Genomic DNA, 26,983 nt, shown 5'->3' with positions numbered 1-26,983 from the left:
TTCACAAAATAAAGGTTTTTGTTGTCCATCCATCTTCAACCTCTTGTCCCTTTCGGGGTCGCAGGGGGGCTGGAGCTTATCCCAACTGACATCGGGTGTGAGGCGGGGTCCACCCTGGACAGGACGCTAGTCTATCACAGCGCACATAGAGACAAACGACCACCCACACTCACACACATACGGTCATCAATTAACCTAACACATGCATGTCTTTGGACTGTGGGAGAAAGCCGGAGAAAACCCATACAGACACGGGGAGAACATGCAAATTCCACACATTAGGGCCCCAGCCGAGATTCAAACCAGGAAACCTCTGGCTGTGAGGCGACAGTGCTAACCACCACATCACCGTGCCACCCAGTTTTTGTTGAAGTGCCTTGGTTATTTAAAAAAAAAAATGCTAGTACAGCTGTGGTATAGCCACAGTCTATATTCTATCAAATTATGAACAGTAAGAAATAACAGTATTTCAGAATAAATAAAGTATTAATACTTTGTTCTCTAAGTTTGATCTCCATTGTAGGGAATGATTTGAAACACAGCTACTATCTCATAGAGAATGAATTGAGGTGCACACCTTAAACCTCTGCATCACAGTCAAAAACTTGTATACTTTACTAAGTTGTATTTCCGAAATCTTTGCTAAAGATGTAGACATGTTATTTTTGTGGATAAAGTTGAAAATGACTGAGAAATCAGTTTTAAAAGTCCCAACATTTGAGTTTGTCACAACCTGGCTCAAGGGCATGGCAAAATACAGGGATCACACATGACTTTTAAAGTAGTAAACATAACTTTATTTAAATAAACTAAATTAACCATGTTAGTCAGTTCATCAGTAGTGTTTGGTGTGTGTGTGTGTGTGTGTGTGTGTGTGTGTGTGTGTGTGCGTGTGCGTGTGCGTGTGCGTGTGCGTGTGCGTGTGTGTATGTGTATGTGTATGTGTATGTGTATGTGTGTGTGTGTGTGTGTGTGTGTGTGTGTGTGTGTGTGTGTGTGTGTGTGTGTGTGTGTGTGTGTGTGTGTGTGTGTGTGTGTGTGTGTGTGTGTGTGTGTGTGTGTGTGTGTGTGTGTGTGTGTGTAAGAATACAAAATGCTAAATAACCCAAGCTCAAACATCCAGCATCTCAAAGAGGAGAGAGAGCATGAATGCTCAGACACCCATTTATGTAGGTGAGCACTCACACACACACACACTCGGTTATTAGACATCTCTCTTGACGAGCCACTCCCCAGATCCCAGGCAACCAAATGAAAATTTGGTCAGAGAAAGGAGCTGTCACAAGTTGTGCTCCAGATTTGATGAGGTGAAAAAACATCACAGTAAATGTGACAGCTGAAGGGCTCTTTATGTGCTTACAGGCAGAAAATTCAAAAAAAGTCCTTAAAAGAGCACATTAGCTGAAAGGAGACAAAATATCTACATTTTGTTGTATAGGCGATCTTTCCAGGCAGGAGTGTTTTATCCACCCTGCCTCAGGTGTTGGCCTCTATTTGGGACTTTTACAGTATCAGCTCCACTCTCAGACTCTCCTCTGACAGAAAACCAGCTCTATTAGACACTGGTCACGATTGTTCCCCTGTGATGAACAACAGAAAAACTGGTTTCTGTTTATCATAAAAGAACGTCATCTACTGTATGTCCTGTGTCTCTCTTCCCTATTTATTTGACCTCATGGTTTCCTATTACACTGAGCGTGTGTTTTATATCACTATGTATTTATGTTATCTTTATTTACCCAGGGAGCGTTGAATTAAGACTTTTGTTCAGCAGTGACTTTACTAAAAGATACACACCCTGCTACTCCCCAATACATTCACAAACTGCAAAATCGTCCTCCCTTCGAGAGATCGGTGGTTCGATCCCTGGCTCCTCCGCTCTGCATGTTGAAGTGTCCTTGGGCAAGACACTGAACCCCGAATTGCTCCCCGTGCTGCGCATGGGTGTGTGAATGTGGTGTGAATTGTACAAGTAGTACAAGTTAATTTACAATGATTAATACAGTATTAAAGTAATTGTTGTCATGTTTAAACTTGGACATATTGTGAACCTGCAAATAAATCAAATCAATCTCATTGCTTCACAAAAAGCAAAAAAAGTTCAACATAATTTAAAAGATTGTGTGGGTGTGTGTAGCCCAATCTTAGACTGTATATAGTTAATATTGACCTTATGTTGAATATTACACACACACACACACACGCACACACACAACCACACACATTTAGGTGACAAAGCAGCAATGTTCTGATGGGCGTTCAGGCTCTGCCCCCACTGATGTGAAGTGGACTGCACATAAAAAGGAGCAGCAGGTGGCGGCTGCGTCTGTGGATCTGCTCTCCAGCACACAGTAAGTTCACCTCTCAAACTCTACTCTCTAGTCTCTTACAGAATTATCGTATATTAGTGTTAAAATACAAACTATATGTTCATTTGTTGAAAGGTACTTGTTTTGTTTTTGCTTTCAGGATCTCATCTGAAGCTTTAAGATGTACGGACACAACCAAGGTAGGTAACACAAGCACTTTCAAATTAATGAATATGCACTGCACTCACTTTTGCTGAGTGTTAACTTACTGATTTATCTTTTCTCTCATATTTAGGAAACCAGTACCCTCCTGGTTACCCAAACCAACCTCAGCAGAGGCCAGGGGGATACCCTCAACATCCTCCAGGTACTGTCCCACCAAACTACCCTCCTCAGCCCCACGGCCAACATGGAGGCCAACACGGACACGGACCAGGACCTGGTTATGGTCATGAACCTGGACCTGGTTATGGCCACGGACCTGGACCTGGTTATGGCCACGGACCTGGACCTGGTTATGGCCATGGACCTGGACCTGGTTGTGGTCATGGCCAAGGACATGGAAACGGCCATGGACATGGCCATGGCCATGGGCATGGGCATGGGCACAAGCACAAGAATGGTCACAAGCACGGCAAATGTCACAAGAAAGGAAAGGACTGCCACGGGGTAAGCTCCAGTCATTTTCTCAAATATGATGCATTGCATGTTTGTTATGTTTGCTCCAGTAATGTAATTTTATTTAGAATTCAAACAGTGACATAAAGTATAGAACATATTTTTACAATACAACCTGATATGAGTAAGAGACTACTCTTAATCTTTAGCCAAGAAATAAATGACAGCCTGTCATTTTTATATGTTAAAAGAAATGACGACGCTATAATTTAAGCTTCATATTGGTTTGTAAATGACTGAAGTTATTCGTTGATGTCCATGTGTTGTGTTTGTCCCTGCTATAGTCCTCCAGTAGCTCCTGCAGCAGCGACTCTGACTAGATGAAGAAGAAACAAGACAAGTTGCCACCTGAAAACCTTTGTCCTCCTACTATATAGTATAACCAATATGTTAATGTCTAAATGTTTCATCACATAAAATCTTATATACTTGTCACAAACACCTGCAATTTTACGAAAATGTAATCAGAGTCTCTGAGTCTCTCCTGACAGGCGTCCAGGATCCATCAGTGTTTGATTTTTGAACATTATTTTAGATCAGCTTTTCTTAACATTCATAACTTTGGAGTCAGAGACACATTACAGGCATTACTGTATCCATGATTGTGTTTGGGACAGAAAAATTAAAGTATATTCTGTGCATAATCTTTTTTCTTCATTCTTCTAGATACACTTATTTGCTTTGGCTAATGTCACCAAGGTGTGCTCTTTATTTGCACATTCGTCCAGCCACACCTCAGTCACAGCAGTGTACGTTCCACCCTGGAACTAGTGCAGTTACCCTAATCTCACTTTGATAGCCTGTGCAATCAAACATTTGTTAATGTTGATATCCACCCTTGTGCCTAAAAAAATCACTAGTCTTTGAGGGCCACCATTTCTTGTTCTTGATTTTATTCATTTTTAAACTCAGACAATATTTGTAGTGAGTGATGCATCCAGATGCTTTATTTAAGTAGCAAGGTGTTGATTAAAATACACAAAGCCCTGCATTCAGTATAGTACTTTATAGTATAGTAGACTATAGTGTATGAGATAGTATTGTGTAGTATTGTAAGCTATAGTGTACCGTATCATACTATAATACAGTACACTATACTGTACTTTACTACAATATAGTACCATGCATTGTACAGGCTACAGTATGGTATAGCAGGTTATAATATAATATAGAAGCATATAGTGTAATATAGTAAAGTATAGTATAGGCTATAGTATAGTATAATATGGTATGGTATGGTAAAGTAGGTTATAGTATAGGATAGTGTCATATAGCATAGCATAGTAGCCTATAGTGAAATATAGTATAGTAGGCCATTGTATAGTATAGAGCAATGGTTCTCCAACTGTGGTAACTGTACCACTGGTGGTACTCAAGCTCTCTCTGGTGGTACTTAAAAGGAATCTCCAAAATAAAAAAAGGAAACATTAATTACTAAATGAATACAATTTTAAGATCCTTGAAATGTAATTTAAAACAAGTTTAGAATTTCCTGTCATATTTTTGTTTCATTATCAGCCTGCTACAAAGTCACGCTCATGAGTTACGAGCTAAACTCTGATGGAAGATAGTGAGCAGAGGTTAAATGATTGGTTTGAAAACACTGACATGTCAGTTCTGATGCTAACCCTTCCTACAGCGTGGCTGTAGCTGAAGACAGTCAACAATAAACAATCTTCTGATTAGGAATAAACCTTACTGTCTGTAGCTGAGTGTTGGCCTACGCTGCTGTATTTTAACACTGGTCTTAGTGGTCGGACTTGACAGAGCCTGATATTTTCTGAGGCGGTACGTCATGAACAAAGTTTGAGAACAACTGGTATAGTATATAATAGTGTAATATAGTATAGTATAGTATAAAATAGTGTAATATGGTATAGTATAGTATAAAATAGTGTAATATAGTATAGTATATAATAGTGTAATATAGTATAGTATAGTATATAATAGTGTAATATAGTATAGTATAGTATATAATAGTGTAATATAGTATAGTATATAATAGTGTAATATAGTATAGTATAGTAGATAATAGTGTAATATAGTATAGTAGATAATAGTGTAATATAGTATAGTATATAATAGTGTAATATAGTATAGTATAGTATATAATAGTGTAATAAAGTATAGTTTATAAAAGTGTAATATAGTATAGTATATAATAGTGTAATATAGTATAGTATAGTATATAATAGTGTAATATAGTATAGTAGATAATAGTGTAATATAGTATAGTATAGTAGATAATAGTGTAGTATAGTATAGTATATAATAGTGTAATATAGTATAGTATAGTAGATAATAGTGTAATAAAGTATAATATAGTAGATAATAGTGTAGTATAGTATAGTATATAATAGTGTAATATAGTATAGTATAGTAGATAATAGTGTAATATAGTATAGTATAGTAGATAATAGTGTAGTATAGTATAGTATATAATAGTGTAATATAGTATAGTATAGTAGATAATAGTGTAGTATAGTATAGTATATAATAGTGTAATATAGTATAGTATAGTATATAATAGTGTAATATAGTATAGTATAGTATATAATAGTGTAATATAGTATAGTATATTAGATAATAGTGTAATATAGTATAGTATATAATAGTGTAATATAGTATAGTATAGTAGATAATAGTGTAATATAGTATAGTATATTAGATAATAGTGTAATATAGTATAGTATATAATAGTGTAATATAGTATAGTATAGTAGATAATAGTGTAATATAGTATATTAGATAATAGTGTAATATAGTATAGTATATAATAGTGTAATATAGTATAGTATAGTAGATAATAGTGTAATATAGTATAGTATATTAGATAATAGTGTAATATAGTATAGTATAGTAGATAATAGTGTAATATAGTATAGTAGATAATAGTGTAATATAGTATAGTATATAATAGTGTAATATAGTATAGTATAGTATATAATAGTGTAATAAAGTATAGTTTATAATAGTGTAATATAGTATAGTATATAATAGTGTAATAAAGTATAGTTTATAATAGTGTAATATAGTATAGTATATAATAGTGTAATATAGTATAGTATAGTATATAATAGTGTAATATAGTATAGTAGATAATAGTGTAATATAGTATAGTATAGTATATAATAGTGTAGTATAGTATAGTATATAATAGTGTAATATAGTATAGTATAGTAGATAATAGTGTAATAAAGTATAATATAGTAGATAATAGTGTAGTATAGTATAGTATATAATAGTGTAATATAGTATAGTATAGTAGATAATAGTGTAATATAGTATAGTATAGTAGATAATAGTGTAGTATAGTATAGTATATAATAGTGTAATATAGTATAGTATAGTAGATAATAGTGTAGTATAGTATAGTATATAATAGTGTAATATAGTATAGTATAGTAGATAATAGTGTAGTATAGTATAGTATATAATAGTGTAATATAGTATAGTATAGTAGATAAAAGTGTAGTATAGTATAGTATATAATAGTGTAATATAGTATAGTATAGTAGATCATAGTGTAGTATAGTATAGTAGATAATAGTGTACTATAGTATAGTATATAATAGTGTAATATAGTATAGTATATTAGATAATAGTGTAATATAGTATAGTATATAATAGTGTAATATAGTATAGTATATTAGATAATAGTGTAATATAGTATAGTAGATAATAGTGTAATAAAGTATAGTATAGTAGATAATAGTGTAATATAGCATAGTATATAATAGTGTAATATAGTATAGTATATAATAGTGTAATATAGTATAGTACAGTAGATAATATTGTAATATAGTATAGTATATTAGATAATAGTGTAATAAAGTATATTATAGTAGATAATAGTGTAATATAGTATAGTTTATAATAGTGTAATATAGTATAGTATATAATAGTGTAATATAGTATAGTAAATTAGATAATAGTATAATATAGTATAGTATATAATAGTGTAATATAGTATAGTATAGTAGATAATGGTGTAATATAGTATAGTATAGTATATAATAGTGTAATATAGTATAGTATAGTAGATAATAGTGTAGTATAGTATAGTATATAATAGTGTAATATAGTATAGTATATTAGATAATAGTGTAATATAGTATAGTAGATAATAGTGTAATATAGTATAGTATAGTATATAATAGTGTAATATAGTATAGTATAGTAGATAATAGTGTAATATAGTATAGTATATAATAGTGTAATATAGTATAGTATAGTATAGTATAGTATATAATAGTGTAATATAGTATAGTATAGTATATAATAGTGTAATAAAGTATAGTTTATAATAGTGTAATATAGTATAGTATATAATAGTGTAATATAGTATAGTATAGTATATAATAGTGTTATATAGTATAGTATATAATAGTGTAATATAGTATAGTATAGTAGATAATAGTGTAGTATAGTATATAATAGTGTAATATAGTATAGTATAGTAGATAATAGTGTAATAAAGTATAGTATAGTAGATAACAGTATAGTATAGTATATTATAGTGTAATATAGTATAGTATAGTAGATAATAGTGTTATATAGTATAGTATAGTAGATAATAGTGTAGTATAGTATAGTATAGTAGATAATAGTGTAGTATAGTATAGTATATAATAGTGTAATATAGTATAGTATAGTAGATAAAAGTGTAATATAGTATAGTATAGTATATAACAGTGTAGTATAGTATAGTATATAATAGTGTAATATAGTATAGTATAGTAGATAATAGTGTAATATAGTATAGTATATAATAGTGTAATATAGTATAGTATAGTAGATAATATTGTAATATAGTATAGTATAGTATATAATAGTGTAGTATAGTATAGTATATAATAGTGTAATATAGTATAGTATAGTAGATAATAGTGTAGTATAGTATAGTATATAATAGTGTAATATAGTATAGTATATTAGATAATAGTGTAATATAGTATAGTAGATATAAGTGTAATATAGTATAGTATAGTATATAATAGTGTAATATAGTATAGTATATTAGATAATAGTGTAATATAGTATAGTATAGTAGATAATAGTGTAATATAGTATAGTATATAATAGTGTAATATAGTATAGTATAGTATATAATAGTGTAATATAGTATAGTATAGTATATAATAGTGTAATAAAGTACAGTTTATAATAGTGTAATATAGTATAGTATATAATAGTGTAATATAGTATAGTATAGTAGATAATAGTGTAATATAGTATAGTATAGTAGATAATAGTGTAGTATAGTATAGTATATAATAGTGTAATATAGTATAGTATAGTAGATAATAGTCTAATAAAGTATAGTATAGTAGATAATAGTATAGTATAGTATATAATAGTGTAATATAGTATAGTATAGTAGATAATAGTGTTATATAGTATAGTATAGTAGATAATAGTGTAGTATAGTATAGTATAGTAGATAATAGTGTAGTATAGTATAGTATATAATAGTGTAATATAGTATAGTATAGTAGATAATAGTGTAATAAAGTATAGTATAGTATATAATAGTGTAGTATAGTATAGTATATAATAGTGTAATATAGTATAGTATAGTAGATAATAGTGCAATATAGTATAGTATATAATAGTGTACTATAGTATAGTAGATAATAGTGTAGTATAGTATAGTAGATAATAGTGTACTAGAGTATAGTATATAATATTGTAATATAGTATAGTATAGTAGATAATAGTGTACTAAAGTATAGTATATAATAGTGTAATATAGTATAGTATAGTAGATAATAGTGTAATATAGTATAGTATATAATAGTGTAATATAGTATAGTTTAGTATATAATAGTGTAATATAGTATAGTATATAATAGTGTAATATAGTATAGTAGATAATAGTGTAATATAGTATAGTATAGTAGATAATAGTGTAATATAGTATAGTTTATAATAGTGTAATATAGTAGAGTATATAATAGTGTAATATAGTATAGTATATTAGATAATAGTGTAATATAGTATAGTAGATAATAGTGTAATATAGTATAGTATAGTATATAATAGTGTAATATAATATAGTAGATAATAGTGTAATAAAGTATAGTATAGTAGATAATAGTGTAATATAGCATAGTATATAATAGTGTAATATAGTATAGTATATAATAGTGTAATATGGTATAGTATAGTAGATAATATTGTAATATAGTATAGTATATTAGATAATAGTGTAATAAAGTATAGTTTAGTAGATAATAGTGTAATATAGTATAGTTTATAATAGTGTAATATAGTATAGTATATAATAGTGTAATATAGTATAGTATATTAGATAATAGTATAATATAGTATAGTATATAATAGTGTAATAAAGTATAGTTTATAATAGTGTAATATAGTATAGTATATAATAGTGTAATATAGTATAGTATAGTAGATAATATTGTAATATAGTATAGTATAGTATATAATAGTGTAGTATAGTATAGTATATAATAGTGTAATATAGTATAGTATAGTAGATAATAGTGTAGTATAGTATAGTATATAATAGTGTAATATAGTATAGTATATTAGATAATAGTGTAATATAGTATAGTAGATATAAGTGTAATATAGTATAGTATAGTATATAATAGTGTAATATAGTATAGTATATTAGATAATAGTGTAATATAGTATAGTATAGTAGATAATAGTGTAATATAGTATAGTATATAATAGTGTAATATAGTATAGTATAGTATATAATAGTGTAATATAGTATAGTATAGTATATAATAGTGTAATAAAGTATAGTTTATAATAGTGTAATATAGTATAGTATATAATAGTGTAATATAGTATAGTATAGTAGATAATAGTGTAATATAGTATAGTATAGTAGATAATAGTGTAGTATAGTATAGTATATAATAGTGTAATATAGTATAGTATAGTAGATAATAGTCTAATAAAGTATAGTATAGTAGATAATAGTATAGTATAGTATATAATAGTGTAATATAGTATAGTATAGTAGATAATAGTGTTATATAGTATAGTATAGTAGATAATAGTGTAGTATAGTATAGTATAGTAGATAATAGTGTAGTATAGTATAGTATATAATAGTGTAATATAGTATAGTATAGTAGATAATAGTGTAATAAAGTATAGTATAGTATATAATAGTGTAGTATAGTATAGTATATAATAGTGTAATATAGTATAGTATAGTAGATAATAGTGCAATATAGTATAGTATATAATAGTGTACTATAGTATAGTAGATAATAGTGTAGTATAGTATAGTAGATAATAGTGTACTAGAGTATAGTATATAATATTGTAATATAGTATAGTATAGTAGATAATAGTGTACTAAAGTATAGTATATAATAGTGTAATATAGTATAGTATAGTAGATAATAGTGTAATATAGTATAGTATATAATAGTGTAATATAGTATAGTTTAGTATATAATAGTGTAATATAGTATAGTATATAATAGTGTAATATAGTATAGTAGATAATAGTGTAATATAGTATAGTATAGTAGATAATAGTGTAATATAGCATAGTTTATAATAGTGTAATATAGTAGAGTATATAATAGTGTAATATAGTATAGTATATTAGATAATAGTGTAATATAGTATAGTAGATAATAGTGTAATATAGTATAGTATAGTATATAATAGTGTAATATAATATAGTAGATAATAGTGTAATAAAGTATAGTATAGTAGATAATAGTGTAATATAGCATAGTATATAATAGTGTAATATAGTATAGTATATAATAGTGTAATATGGTATAGTATAGTAGATAATATTGTAATATAGTATAGTATATTAGATAATAGTGTAATAAAGTATAGTTTAGTAGATAATAGTGTAATATAGTATAGTTTATAATAGTGTAATATAGTATAGTATATAATAGTGTAATATAGTATAGTATATTAGATAATAGTATAATATAGTATAGTATATAATAGTGTAATATAGTATAGTATAGTATATAATAGTGTAATAAAGTATAGTTTATAATAGTGTAATATAGTATAGTATATAATAGTGTAATATAGTATAGTATAGTATATAATAGTGTAATATAGTATAGTAGATAATAGTCTAATATAGTATAGTATTGTAGATAATAGTGTAGTATAGTATAGTATATAATAGTGTAATATAGTATAGTATATAATAGTGTAATATAGTATAGTAGATAATAGTGTAGTATAGTATAGTATATAATAGTGTAATATAGTATAGTATAGTAGATAATAGTGTAATATAGTATAGTATAGTAGATAATAGTGTAGTATAGTATAGTATATAATAGTGTAATATAGTATAGTATAGTATATAATAGTGTAATATAGTATAGTATATAATAGTGTAATATAGTATAGTATGTTAGATAATAGTGTAATATAGTATAGTAGATAATAGTGTAATAAAGTATAGTATAGTAGATAATAGTGTAATATAGCATAGTATATAATAGTGTAATATAGTATAGTATATAATAGTGTAATAAAGTATCGTATAGTAGATAATATTGTAATATAGTATAGTATATAAGATAATAGTGTAATAAAGTATATTATAGTAGATAATAGTGTAATATAGTATAGTTTATAATAGTGTAATATAGTATAGTATATAATAGTGTAATATAGTATAGTATATTAGATAATAGTTTAATATAGTATAGTATATAATAGTGTAATATAGTATAGTATAGTAGATAATGGTGTAATATAGTATAGTATAGTATATAATAGTGTAATATAGTATAGTATAGTAGATAATAGTGTAGTATAGTATAGTATATAATAGTGTAATATAGTACAGTATATTAGATAATAGTGTAATATAGTATAGTAGATAATAGTGTAATATAGTATAGTATAGTATATAATAGTGTAATATAGTATAGTATATTAGATAATAGTGTAATATAGTATAGTATAGTAGATAATAGTGTAATATAGTATAGTAGATAATAGTGTAATATAGTATAGTATATAATAGTGTAATATAGTATAGTATAGTATATAATAGTGTAATATAGTATAGTATAGTATATAATAGTGTAATAATGTATAGTTTATAATAGTGTAATATAGTATAGTATATAATAGTGTAATATAGTATAGTATAGTATATAATAGTGTAATATAGTATAGTATATAATAGTGTAATATAGTATAGTATAGTAGATAATAGTGTAGTATAGTATAGTATATAATAGTGTCATATAGTATAGTATAGTAGATAATAGTGTAATAAAGTATAGTATAGTAGATAATAGTATAGTATAGTATATAATAGTGTAATATAGTATAGTATAGTAGATAATAGTGTTATATAGTATAGTATAGTAGATAATAGTGTAGTATAGTATAGTATAGTAGATAATAGTGTAGTATAGTATAGTATATAATAGTGTAATATAGTATAGTATAGTAGATAATAGTATAATAAAGTATAGTATAGTATATAATAGTGTAGTATAGTATAGTATATAATAGTGTAATATAGTATAGTATAGTAGATAATAGTGTAATATAGTATAGTATATAATAGTGTAATATAGTATAGTATAGTAGATAATATTGTAATATAGTATAGTATATTAGATAATAGTGTAATAAAGTATATTATAGTAGATAATTGTGTAATATAGTATAGTATATAATAGTGTAATATAGTATAGTATATAAGATAATAGTATAATATAGTATAGTATATAATAGTGTAATATAGTATAGTATAGTAGATAATAGTGTAATATAGTATAGTATAGTATAGTATAGTATATAATAGTGTAGTATAGTATTGTATATAATAGTGTAATATAGTATAGTATAGTAGATAATAGTGTAGTCTAGTATAGTATATAATAGTGTAATATAGTATAGTATGTTAGATAATAGTGTAATATAGTATAGTATATAATAGTGTAATATAGTATAGTATAGTATATAATAGTGTAATATAGTATAGTATATTAGATAATAGTGTAATATAGTATAGTATAGTAGATAATAGTGTAATATAGTATAGTAGATAATAGTGTAATATAGTATAGTATATAATAGTGTAATATAGTATAGTATAGTATATATTAGTGTAATATAGTATAGTATAGTATATAATAGTGTAATAAAGTATAGTTTATAATAGTGTAATATAGTATAGTATATAATAGTGTAATATAGTATAGTATAGTATATAATAGTGTAATATAGTATATAAAAGTGTAATATAGTATAGTATAGTAGATAATAGTGTAGTATAGTATAGTATATAATAGTGTAATATAGTATAGTATAGTATAGTAGATAATAGTGTAATAAAGTATAGTATAGTAGATAATAGTACAGTATAGTATAGTATATAATAGTGTAATATAGTATAGTATAGTAGATAATAGTGTAATATAGTATAGTATATAATAGTGTAATATAGTATAGTATATTAGATAATAGTGTACTATAGTATAGTAGATAATAGTGTAGTATAGTATAGTAGATAATAGTGTACTATAGTATAGTATATAATAGTGTAATATAGTATAGTATAGTAGATAATAGTGTACTATAGTATAGTATATAATAGTGTAATATAGTATAGTATAGTATATAATAGTGTAATATAGTATAGTATATAATAGTGTAATATAGTATAGTAGATAATAGTGTAATATAGTATAGTATATAATAGTGTAATATAGTATAGTAGATAATAGTGTAATATAATATAGTTTATAATAGTGTAATATAGTAGAGTATATAATAGTGTAATATAGTATAGTATATTAGATAATAGGGTAATATAGTATAGTAGATAATAGTGTAATATAGTATAGTATAGTATATAATAGTGTAATATAGTATAGTAGATAATAGTGTAATAAAGTATAGTATAGTAGATAATAGTGTAATATAGCATAGTATATAATAGTGTAATATAGTATAGTATATAATAGTGTAATATAGTATAGTATAGAAGATAATATTGTAATATAGTATAGTATATTAGATAATAGTGTAATAAAGTATAGTATATTAGATAATAGTGTAATATAGTATAGTTTATAATAGTGTAATATAGTATAGTATAGAATAGTGTAATATAGTATAGTATAGTATATAATAGTGTAATATAGTATAGTATAGTAGATAATAGTATAATATAGTATAGTATAGTATATAATAGTGTAGTATAGTATAGTATAGTAGATAATAGTGTAATATAGTATAGTATAGTATATAATAGTGTAGTATAGTATAGTATATAATAGTTTACTATAGTATAGTATAGTAGATAATAGTGTAGTATAGTATAGTATATAATAGTGTAATATAGTATAGTATATAATAGTGTAATATAGTATAGTATAGTAGATAATAGTGTAATATAGTATAGTATATAATAGTGTAATATAGTATAGTATAGTATATAATAGTGTAATATAGTATAGTATAGTATATAATAGTGTAATATAGTATAGTATAGTATATAATAGTGTAATATAGTATAGTATAGTATATAATAGTGTAATATAGTATAGTATATAATAGTGTAATATAGTATAGTATAGTAGATAATAGTGTAATATAGTATAGTATATAATAGTGTAATATAGTATAGTATATTAGATAATAGTGTAATATAGTATAGTATAGTAGATAAAAGTGTAATATAGTATAGTATATAATAGTGTAATATAGTATAGTATAGTAGATAATAGTGTAATATAGTATAGTTTATTAGATAATAGTGTAATATAGTATAGTAGATAATAGTGTAATATAGTATAGTATATAATAGTGTAATATAGTATAGTATAGTAGATAATAGTGTAATATAGTATAGTATATTAGATAATAGTGTAATATAGTATAGTATATTAGATAATAGTGTAATATAGTATAGTATAGTAGATAATAGTGTAATATAGTATAGTATAGTATATAATAGTGTAATATAGTATAGTATATTAGATAATAGTGTAATATAGTATAGTATAGTAGATAATAGTGTAATATAGTATAGTATAGTATATAATAGTGTAATATAGTATAGTATAGTAGATAATAGTGTAATATAGTATAGTATATAATAGTGTAATATAGTATAGTATAGTATATAATAGTGTAATATAGTATAGTAGATAATAGTGTAATATAGTATAGTAGATAATAGTGTAATATAGTATAGTATATAATAGTGTAATATAGTATAGTAGATAATAGTGTAATATAGTATAGTATAGTATATAATAGTGTAATATAGTATAGTAGATAATAGTGTAATATAGTATAGTATAGTAGATAATAGTGTAGTATAGTATAGTATATAACAGTGTAATATAGTATAGTATAGTATATAATAGTGTAATATAGTATAGTATATTAGATAATAGTGTAATATAGTATAGTATAGTAGATAATAGTGTAATATAGTATAGTATATTAGATAATAGTGTAATATAGTATATTATAGTATATAATAGTGTAATATAGTATAGTATATTAGATAATAGTGTAATATAGTATAGTATATTAGATAATAGTGTAATATAGTATAGTAGATAATAGTGTAATAACGTATAGTAGATAACAGTGTAATACAGTATAGTATAGTATCTCATAGTGTAATATAGTATAGTATATAATAGTGTAATAAAGTATAGTGGATAACACTGTAATGTAGTATAGTATAGTATCTAATAGTGTAATAAAGTATAGTAGATAATAGTGTAATATAGTATAGTATAGTATCTAACAGTGTAATTTAGTATAGTATAGTATAGTATCTAACAGTGTAATATAGTATAGTATAGTATAGTATAGTATCTAATAGTGTAATATAGTATAATATATAATAGTGTAATAAAGTATAGTAGATAACAGTGTAATATAGTATAGTATAGTATAGTATAGTAAAGTATCTAATAGTGTAATATAGTATAATATATAATAGTGTAATAAAGTATAGTATCTAACAGTGTAATATAGTATAGTATAGTATAGTATAGTAAAGTATCTAATAGGTTAATATAGTATAATATATAATAGTGTAATAAAGTATAGTAGATAACAGTGTAATATAGTATAGTATAGTATAGTATAGTAAAGTATCAAATAGTGTAATATAGTATAATATATAATAGTGTAATAAAGTATAGTATCTAACAGTGTAATATAGTATAGTATAGTATAGTATAGTATCTAATAGTGTAATATAGCATAGAGCGAATAAACTTGATGTGAAATGTAGTGGAGTGAAATGGAACATTTAAGTAAAGTGCGATAGGCTGCCTCCAAACGCTGGGGGCAGTTATTGGTGTATTTAGGCTTGTTACGTTTAACTACTGTTGCAGCCAAATGTGGCACTGATTATTAACGTCTAGATGGTAACAGACAAACCTCCCTGACTAAGCATCTCATCTGTGAATTCTGCAGTGCCATAGGCCTACTGTGTAACTTCTGGCCTAGAACTTATTTTTTGTCCTTTCTCACAGTTGCCAGCAGGAGACAAAAATAAGACACTGGAACAACCGTGTGTGTTGTAAAAAGGCAGGAGTGAGAGCGCCTCCTCTGCACAGCAGGCGGCAGTGTGGCAGGAACACGGCGCTGACTCAATCTTCCTCGGTGGTGCGTACGCCCGCCGTAACGTCACCAAACCGACCAATCGGGGGCGGCTTTGGGTTTCTTTTCAGGAAGTTAACGAAGAAGGCACCAAGAGCAAAGAAACCAGGCTGTTACCTGTGCAGCTGCTCTCCACAGGACACAAGTCAAAGATAATTATGTCCGTAACCGTTTTGACTTCCGCTTACAGGTATGTGGCAAGTGCCTGACGGGGTTTCTAGCGAACTTAACACGGTGTTAGTTGGGTTGTTGTCTTGACACACCGAGTTTACTGACATTATGTAGCATGTTATAACATGTCAGACATGCTGGGAAAGTAAGTTGGAGTGAGTCACTAAGATGCTAGTTACGGTATGCAACTACTGGCCCTCTTCCTGTATGTAACTACTAGTTACATACTAGTTACTAACTAGTATATCAATAATAATGTCGTGATAGTAATATGTTGAACTTACAGGGAGTCAGCTTCCATATGTCCTGAATTTGAACTTGGCAGGAGTCAACAGCTATGAAGCTATGTTCTCGGATGCTGTGTGTCCAGCAGTCTGTATAGTTATTAATGTCTGCCACCGCTGTTTCCTCCAGACTGAGGACCCTCTGCAGGCTGCAGCGTATCCAGGGCCACATGGTGAGCTACTCCCACTACTGTACCTACATGTTGGTTTTCACTGATGTATAGTGAGAAGCATATGGATGCGATTTTATGGTTTTCTTTAGCTGTACAGCAAAACTACAGTTTGTTTTTCCTTTTTCACTAAAAATGTAGACGCATAACTCTTTACAACATGCCATTCTTCATATATGAGACTAATAAATTGCAAAGAATTGTGCAGCCCTTTTTGTAATGTGTGGTGTGTTCAATGGATTTCTGTTTAAGTTACTACTCCAGTTGGGTAGTTACTTCAATTTAATTTTATTTACAGTGTCAAATCATAGCAAAGGTTATCTCAGGACACTTTACAGATTAGGTATAGACCACACTCTATGACTATGAATTCTTTATGATTTACAGAGACCCAACAATTTATTTACTTAAGTTTCTATACAGTTTAGACTATCAAAATGACTTGACTCTTACTGTAACATTTGCTTTCTAGTTTGTTCCACGGCTTTATTATTTCACATAGTTGTGTTTTATTAAAGTGATGCTATGTTATTAGTGACGTTCAGTTTCACAAAGTATTTTCTGTAGTCTTTCAAAGTGATATTACTTAACTATTTAAAGGTGAATCTGTTGTTTTTATGTCCTGGGAAAGTTCAATCAATATTAGTGAACGTGAGCTACTCTCTGTCAAAGACAGAAACCAGAGAAGGAAGTCTCAAACTTGTGAGGTCATAAAGTATAAAGTCAATGAATGGAGACTGATTTAGTTTATTTTTTTATACCCAAATGAGCTTTATTCTATTGTAGTGTTGTCAGAAAATGTTTCCAAATACAGATCTCAGTTTCATCTTTTCAGTTCATTGTCTATGGAGCAGCTCCACACTTTATACTTGATGATGTCACACATTTGAGTTTTAGGACTCTAGTTTTTGGATTAGGGAGAGAGTGCATGTATACTAATATGTTTGGACTGTCTTAGACCATAGGAATAACATGTATGAATTTTCAAAACAGGAGCCGTCCCCCTTTTAGTCAACTGGAGTGATACTGCTACTTCTGAGTTTATTGCTGTGTGTTGTAAAGACTTACACAATTGTCCTGTTTGTATTTTGGATCAGATGTCGAGTCAGGTGGAACCAGGGGTTCTTCTGGAGAAAGTGGGCAGCGCAGGTGTGATCACCATAAACAGACCCAAAGTCCTGAATGCCCTCAACCTACCCATGATCCGACAGATCTACCCTCAGCTCAAGGTGCGAGGGAAGCTCGGTTAATGTTAACTTCAACTGGGTCAGAGGTCAAGGCCTCCAGTGTGTCAAATGTCATTTATTATTGCAGTGTGTACTGATCATAAAAAGCTGTTTATATCTCACTTAGTTTGACATTGTCAAGGTCGTGATGTTATTGAGCGTTGGATAGATTTACTCATAAACAGTCAGTGACATAGTTCTACTCTACAAAAACCCTTTACACACTATCTTTTAACATATGTTTATTTACATGTATGAGGCATTTTGGGAATGTAACTAATTATTTTAACTGCCTGAAAAAAATAATCATTGGGTTTGATGTAATTGTTGGCTACTAGAAGAGACACATAAAACTATTTCTTCATAAGTCATCCCTCCCATCAAATAAACATTGCTGTTTTATCATTTGTAGTTTTGAATGTCCCGAAATGCTGTTTACACTGTGTCATTCAGTGTAGCTCAAGTTGTGATGGTGTTGTGTTAAAGGTCTCAATATTAAGTTTAGGTGTTTTGAATACTTGTGTTTCTTGGAGCTTGAATGTGTAAACTTTCACTGACTAATAACATTAATATAATTATTGTTTTTGGATTGATAATTTCTGTGCTGTTTTTTGTGATTCTAGAAATGGGAAAATGACTGTGACACTGACATTGTGATCATCAGAGGCGCAGGGGGGAAAGCCTTTTGTGCTGGTGGAGACATCAGAGGTAAGCAGTCATCTTCAAGGATCAGTCACTGGGGTGTGTGTGTGTGTGTGTGTGTGTGTGTGTGTGTGTGTGTGTGTGTGTGTGTGTGTGTGTGTGTGTGTGTGTGTGTGTGTGTGTGTGTGTGTGTGTGTGTGTGTGTGTGTGTGTGTGTGTGTGTGTGTGTGTGTGTGTGTGTGTGTGTGTGTGTGTGTGTGTGTGTGTGTGTGTGTGTGTGTGTGTGTGTGTGTGTGTGTGTGTGTGTGTGTGTGTGTGTGTGTGTGTGTGTGGAAATTAAATGAAAAAGAAATGATGGCTTTCTGTATGATTAGGACATTGGCTTAAACTGGTAAATATATGTGTGTATTTTTCAAAATGTAGGGCATTTTCCCCCTTCTGTCATGTGTTAAGGACCAATCTTAGACTTCTTGGGGTATTTTTGCCCTTTGCCCCCCTGTCCCTGCCTGAAAGTATGGTAATACAGGAGAGGCACACGCTGGGGATCGGGTCTGAGAGCCTTTATGTGCAGCAGTGTGACTGTAGCTAAAAATGTGCTTCTTCATTACTGTTTTGATCTGCTTCACCCCTTAGCGGTCACAGACGCAGGGAAAGTTGGAGACCCCCTTGCAGAGGACTTTTTCCGTGAGGAATACATTCTCAACAATGCAATTGGTAAGCATTACTTCTACAGTTAGACCTGTATTATCAGTTACATCTGTTATGTATGGGTATGTTTTAGTTTGTAGTCTCACTTTACACATTTCCCAACACTCTACTTTCTCAGTGTGCATGTTTAAATCCTGTTCCCTTCATTTTTACATACTTTATTTTATCTTTCAAGGAGCATGCAGGAAACCATATATTGCCCTTATTGAAGGAATAACAATGGGAGGGGTGAGTACATTTATTTTTAATATAAGTTCATATAAGGTTGAGGTAACCCTAAACAGTTTCTTTCTGGGAATTTGGATGTCATGACACCAAGACTAGAGATTCTAGATTATTTTGACAGTTTCAGGGACCAACAGCTCTGTTCATATTTCTGCGATATCCTGTGTGGTGGTGATGTTTAAAACAGCTTTGTGAGAAAGAAGCTGAAGAAGTGGCTGAAATGAAGCAGACAACATTGTGGATGTTAAGAAACTCACTGATAAAATACATTTGTCAAAGTGCACACAACATATGAACAACATATGAACAGAGTGCTGATGCTATAAAGAGTATGAACATGTAATATACAAAGACTGGTGATGAATTACACTCTCCGTTTTAGTCATTACCTTTATTTAAAACAATCCTAGAACAAGACATGTCAGGGAAAACAACTGAAATCTTAAAGCTCCATCCATCTATTCATTTGGTTTGTTTGTTTGACACGGTTGCATCAGAACCATCTAAAAACACATTTACAGTCTTAGGCGGTGTCCTTATTCAGGATCCTAGGGTCCTGAGGGTAGAAGCTCTTCCTGAGTCTCTCTGTTCTAGCCCGGTGAATCCGGCACCTTCTTCCCAACCTCATCTGGTTTGGATCTTAAATGATTCTCTCAGCCTTATTCTTTCAGTGCCTGGTGTAGATGTCCTCTAGGCAGGGCGGGGCGCTGTCTGTGTATGTTTAGCCAAACCGACCACTCTTATATTTGCGACTGACTGCTTACACATCCAGCAGCCACAGAGCAACATTAGCATCCATTTGGAGGGTGTTTCTGGCTGATGAATGTAAGTCGGGGGACCAAATACTCTCCTTCTAGCTCTTTTAGGTTTGGTCTCCAAGCTACTCAGCTAGTTGTCTTTTTGACTTCGTCTTTCTGTCACTTGATGCTGGGCAAGTAGTGTACAGTTGGTTTATCAGAGCCTTCTCACTGGAAACACTACTTCTAAAAATGAGGTTGAAGAGAGACGTGAAAGTGAACCAAAACAGTACAGTAGCAGGCCATAAAACCAAAACACTGGTCTAAAAACCTCTCTGCGGGTTTGTCACTGTAAGCTGCCCCTTTCCCATCTCACCGTCAATTGATCCATTGTTATTATAGAGACATCCATAAGTGCAGCTTTTAAGATATCTTGCTTCCCTACCCTTAAAGCAGTCTGCGAGGGTCTGATGATCAAAACTAGTCCACTTGGTTTAATTTAGACCGGCCGCCAACAAATGTTAGCTAGAGTTTGAAGTGTGACTGCACGATATAAGGAGAATATGCAATGTTGTTAAATATCGTGATAACAATATTACCTGCGATAAATAAACGGATATTTAAGTGTTCTCAGCCTTTTTTGCCACTTTCAGTATAATGATTAAATACAAAAAAGATGCTTGTTGAATTATGTAACGTGAAATTTTTTGAAATGATGTATTTTGCAGCCCTAGTTTGAAAGGTCAAACTTTGGACTTTGAATTTGGATGTCATGACACCAAGACTAGATATTCTAGATTATTTTGACAGTTTTATTTTATTTTTGACTGAAAAGCATTGCTCTTTCCATGAGGTGTGATGATAAAATGTCCCTGTAGGTGTCAGTGCAGATCTATCTGCCGCTGCCACCTGCTGCCAGTGGCAAGGTGGCCTCAGATTGGATGAAATATGAAGTGAGCGAGCATTGTTGCTGCCACTGGTTTTTCCCTCCAGGTGTCAGATATGTTTTGAATCTAAATAGGTACCTTTGTCCCACATTAAGCATGATGAGACATTACTCAGACAGAGCTACACAAAAGTGTCCCTGTGTGTCCCTGTGTGTCCCTGTGTGTCCTTGTGTGTCCCTGTGTGTCCTTGTCCTCTGGCACAAAGATGTTATGTATGAGAACCTAACAAACCCTCTTGCATAACAATTTACCTCACTGTTCAAATACAGGCCATTAGGGTGCACTCTACGCTCTGGTACCCCTGAGATCTCTTTAGGAGTATTTTTACAGCAGTGTGTTGCAGATCAATATCTTGATCAGGTGACAGTTTCTTCACGTTTTTTGGCACTGTGTTTGTTGCGAGAAGATGAGGAATATCACGGAGGTATCAGGGTTCAGCGGTTCTTTTTTTCACTTGTCCAAAGTCTGTATACAGTACAAACACTTTTGTTCATTAATGCTTACCAAACTCATGTTTTCACAATAGTTGAAATGCTTGCTTGCAGTTCAGCTCATAAACTTTGTCTTTAACCACAGCCATTTTCCCCATAAGTGCCCAATCTGTATTGCTCATTTGCACTCTCAACAGAAATGGGAAGTAAGTGAGATGGCTAACTTATCTACTTCCATCATCAGCTCTGGAAAAAACAGTGTAATTAAATTTTTTTCTGGATTAAGCAGTGTACTTGCCCTAGGCAGTTGGGGAAATGTTATTGTTGAGTCCTGCAGCTCTCTGTCTTTGGTTTCAAAAACAGGATTTATGTTAGCGATGGACGATTGTTTTGTTTTACGGGTATCAGCGTCAGCTGATGCAGGCTGCTGCCTTTCGCCGATAGGTTTTTTCAGGCATTATTTACAATACCGGCTCAAGAAAATCGGCAGTCCGTATCGGTCATCGGCTAAGGCGGATGGGAAAAAAACAGTATCGACATCGGCCCTAAAAAATCCTATCAGTCGATCCATAATTAGTGTACTGTTGTTTTCCTGCTGCTGTTCACACCTGATGCTTATATAGCGTTATTTTGGATGGGAAGTCAAGTCTGTGATACTCTGACTGCAATCATACACATCAGGTAATCACATACATGTGAGGGTTTCAGGATTAGTATTAATGGATTGGAACAGGAAGAGCATTGTTTGATGCATACTTTTCATGCACACTGACTGTTGAAGTTGAATGAATCAGGAGTAATATGGCATGGCTGCAGAAATAAAATGACATCAGTTGGCTCGTATGGTTGTGTCTTCTGTTGACGCAGAGGACAAAGAAGAACAAAACATACTGAGAAGGTTCCAGTTTTAGTGATAAACGACTATAAAAAAAACATAATGTAAACCACTTATAATTGTGAATTTCCAACTGTAATCATTTTATCTGATGATGTCAGTGAGAGAAAGGATGACTATGGAGAAGATCCAGCTCTGTCAACCAGTATAACCAGTATCAATAATGGACTTATTGATGAACTAAAGGGTAAAATGTTTTTTTGAGACCATGACTCTGCACAAAAGCAGTCGATTCATCTTTCTTTTGTCTGTTGTTAGGAACTGATATAAACGGACAGTAGTGCTGGTGCTATAGTGGTGCACTGCCTCTTCTCAATGAAGGCTTAGCGCTGGAGAACAGTTTGGACAGGTGTTTCAGTCCGCTTTCAAACAGGCTTGCTGATTTATTTGATAGCTACGGAAGGAGGTTAATATGCTCATTAGTGTTCTGCGTCATTAGTGATCCTCAAAACTGAATACAGTTTCCATGCAGGTGCAGTAATCATAAATAGTAAACTGTTAGAATCTGGCACAAAAATACAGAAATACAGCTTATTTACAGTTTTTAAATATTCAATGTAAAATTCAGTTGCATTTCAGGGACCAACAGCTCTGTTCATATTTCTGTGATATCCTGTGTGGTGGTGATGTTTAAAACAGCTTTGTAAGAAAGAAGCTGAACAAGACATGTCAGGGAAAACAACTGAAATCTTAAAGCTCCATCCATCTATTCATTTGGTTTGTTTGTTTGACACGGTTGCATCAGAACCATCTAAAAACACATTTACAGTCTTAGGCGGTGTCCTTATTCAGGATCCTAGGGTCCTGAGGGTAGAAGCTCTTCCTGAGTCTCTCTGTTCTAGCCCGGTGTATCCGGCACCTTCTTCCCAACCTCATCTGGTTTGGATCTTAAATGATTCTCTCAGCCTTATTCTTTCAGTGCCTGGTGTAAATATCCTCTAGGCAGGGCGGGGCGCTGTCTGTGTATGTTTAGCCAAACCGACCACTCTTATATTTGCGACTGACTACTTACACATCCAGCAGCCACAGAGCAACATTAGCATCCATTTGGAGGGTGTTTCTGGCTGATGAATGTAAGTCGGGGGACCAAATACTCTCCTTCTAGCTCTTTTAGGTTTGGTCTCCAAGCTACTCAGCTAGTTGTCTTTTTGACTTCGTCTTTCTGTCACTTGATGCTGGGCAAGTAGTGTACAGTTGGTTTATCAGAGCCTTCTCACTGGAAACACTACTTCTAAAAATGAGGTTGAAGAGAGACGTGAAAGTGAACCAAAACAGTACAGTAGCAGGCCATAAAACCAAAACACTGGCCTAAAAACCTCTCTGCGGGTTTGTCACTGTAAGCTGCCCCTTTCCCATCTCACCGTCAATTGATCCATTGTTATTATAGAGACATCCATAAGTGCAGCTTTTAAGATATCTTGCTTCCCTACCCTTAAAGCAGTCTGCGAGGGTCTGATGATCAAAACTAGTCCACTTGGTTTAATTTAGACCGGCCGCCAACAAATGTCGGCGGGGGTTTGAAGTGTGACTGCACTATATAAGGAGAATATGCAATGCTGTTAAATATCGCGATAACAATATTAGATGCGATAAATAAGCAGATATTTAAGTGTTCTCAGCCTTTTTTGCCACTTTCAGTATAATGATTAAATACAAAAAAGATGCTTGTTGAATTATGTAACGTGAAATTTTTTGAAATAATGTATTTTGCAGCCCTAGTTTGAAAGGTCAAACCCCCCCCCCCCCACACACACACACACACACACACACACACACACACACACACACACACCCTGTCTACGTAGGAACAAGACATTGCTTGAAAACAACGAAGAGTCTAGTCGTTTTCTAGCAAATTTAGGTGACTTTGTGGTCATTGTGCACTTATTTTTAGACAAATTTCTATCTGGTCATGTTGTTTCTCTTTGTGGTCATTTTATGTCTAGGTCATGGTTTTGCATCTCTGGGATTGTTTTTTATTTATTTTAAGTAATTTTGCATCTTTTTGTGGTGGTTTTGCACCTATTTTAATCATTTTGCGTGTCTTGTAGTTTTTTAATTATGTGGATGTTTTGTGTCTATTTTCAGTCATATAGCATCTCATTGTGGTAATTTTGGATCCCTTTAGTCATTTTTTGTATTTTTGTGGTCATTTTTAGTCATTTGTGTATACTTATTTGCACATTTAGCATCTCTTTGTGATCATTTTGTGGATTTTGATTTTAAAGCAAATAATCCTTTATGGGCCCCTGACCTTTTGGGTCCCTGGGCCTGTGCGCGGTAGGCACTCAGTAGGTGTTCAGTAATCCATCCATGGGCCTGACCTGAATCAATATGTGTCAACTTTCATAAAACATAACTAGTTAGGTCTATAGACTGCTATGGCCTAACAATCCAGTACAAAACTGGTGCTTTGAGTGTAATAAACATTTCACGCAGAGTGATAAATCCTTTAAGCTGTGGAGCGAAAAACCATCTTGTTTGCTTGTTTTTTTCCCTTTGTTTGGACAGCCACGACAACAACGACACGCCCTCTTACAGTTTCCTTTCCTAGAAGCTATCGTTTATTTTTTCAGAAAAAAACTGCAGCGCGCAGTAATGGATGCAAGGGACAGCTGAGGACTTGGTTCTGATGTATGTTGCATAACATATGGTGAGGTACAAGTCAATTCTGTTCCCCATCCCATTGGAAAACCTAAAAGATGTGTTATTCGAAACCTTTGTGCTGCTTATCACAAAATCTTGTTCTACTCTTATTTTTTTTTTCTCTGGGTTTATGGCTGTGGGAATAAAGTGATGTAAAGGACACCTCCTATCCGTTATGTCAGTACAGAGAAGACACTAATGGTGACGCACACCATCCTCAGGGTGATCGCTGTTTGATGTTCGTAGTGGTTGAAAACAGGCTCGTTCTATATATGGAAATGTCCACGAGGCAGCAGAGTCCCTGTTCCCAGATCTGCACTGAGGGCAGAACTCCCACGTCGACGAGTATTCTTGCGTTAGTAATAACAAACCACCAGGGAGTGAAGGCATGTCCTTAGCAGGTCAAAGAATACACACACTCAGTCTGTCTGTTCGTCCCTCTTCCATCAGTGGAATCTCACGCACATCATTCATCACTCCCCAAGTTTAAAATCCCTGGAATTAAGGTCTGTGAATGCGGACATGTTATTAATCCGTCTCTGCTGTGCTGTGTGGTGGATCAGACAGGGTGTCTCTCTGTCTTTTTGGGATGTTTAGCATGTATGTAGTAAACAGCAAGCTCCTGACATACAGAACACACTTGATTTCTATTTGTCTGAAACCGAATGACTGTAATCTTTCCTCTGGAGAACCGAGACCTCAGGGCATCTTTTGATCCCTGCGTTATGGTTCTTGTCTTCCAGAGCCTGTGCAGGGCTTGTTTTGAAAGTGAATACTTTGCGCAAGAGTGATGTGGAAAGTAATTTAGAAACAGACGTCACTTTCTCTTTAAGTGTTTATAACCGTTAACACCGACTGGAAGGCTTCTGCATTATGCTTTTCCACTCTCATACACAGTGTCACTAATCATTTCGGGTTCTGATTCCTCCGCAAAAAACCTAAAGCGTTACAATATTTTCATGGAGAGGTACTGCTTGGAGAACAGAGGTGCAGAAAGTAATGCACCTCCTCAACATCATTTTAATGGATTTCACCCCACCTGCTCTATCAATATTTGGTTTGTATCCAGTAAACCAAATATCAGGATGAGGACTTCAGGACGCCCTCTATATTCTTAGTCAGTGTAAACTCTCCCATCCAGGTTGTAAATTTTGCAGCCCATTCTGTTTGTAAGCTTTAGCTATAAACATGCTCAGTCTGCACACTTTTGCACATTTCCATTGTTTACAGCCGGATCTGGGGACATGCTCTTATTTGGTGCTTGGTGGTACCACAC

At 31.2% G+C, this 26,983-nt stretch overlaps 1 protein-coding gene across 1 annotated transcript in view; it reads left to right on the top strand.

The window, feature by feature from the left end:
* Nucleotides 1-16,708: 16,708 nt before the first annotated feature.
* Nucleotides 16,709-26,983, top strand: part of hibch (3-hydroxyisobutyryl-CoA hydrolase) — a 30,394-nt gene continuing 20,119 nt past the window's right edge. The window contains exons 1-6 of the mRNA XM_083921744.1: nt 16,709-16,815; nt 17,211-17,253; nt 18,348-18,479; nt 19,100-19,184; nt 19,752-19,832; nt 20,002-20,054. Coding sequence (XP_083777870.1) covers nt 16,784-16,815; nt 17,211-17,253; nt 18,348-18,479; nt 19,100-19,184; nt 19,752-19,832; nt 20,002-20,054 — 426 coding nt within the window. The 5' untranslated portion in view covers nt 16,709-16,783. The remainder of the gene's footprint in view (nt 16,816-17,210; nt 17,254-18,347; nt 18,480-19,099; nt 19,185-19,751; nt 19,833-20,001; nt 20,055-26,983) is intronic.

The sequence above is a fragment of the Echiichthys vipera genome (genome assembly GCF_963691815.1).
Source record: "Echiichthys vipera genome assembly, chromosome: 10".
Lineage (NCBI taxonomy): Eukaryota > Metazoa > Chordata > Actinopteri > Perciformes > Trachinidae > Echiichthys > Echiichthys vipera.
The sequence above is the reverse complement of the archived record's forward strand: the minus strand, read 5'-3'. Positions and strand labels throughout refer to the sequence as shown.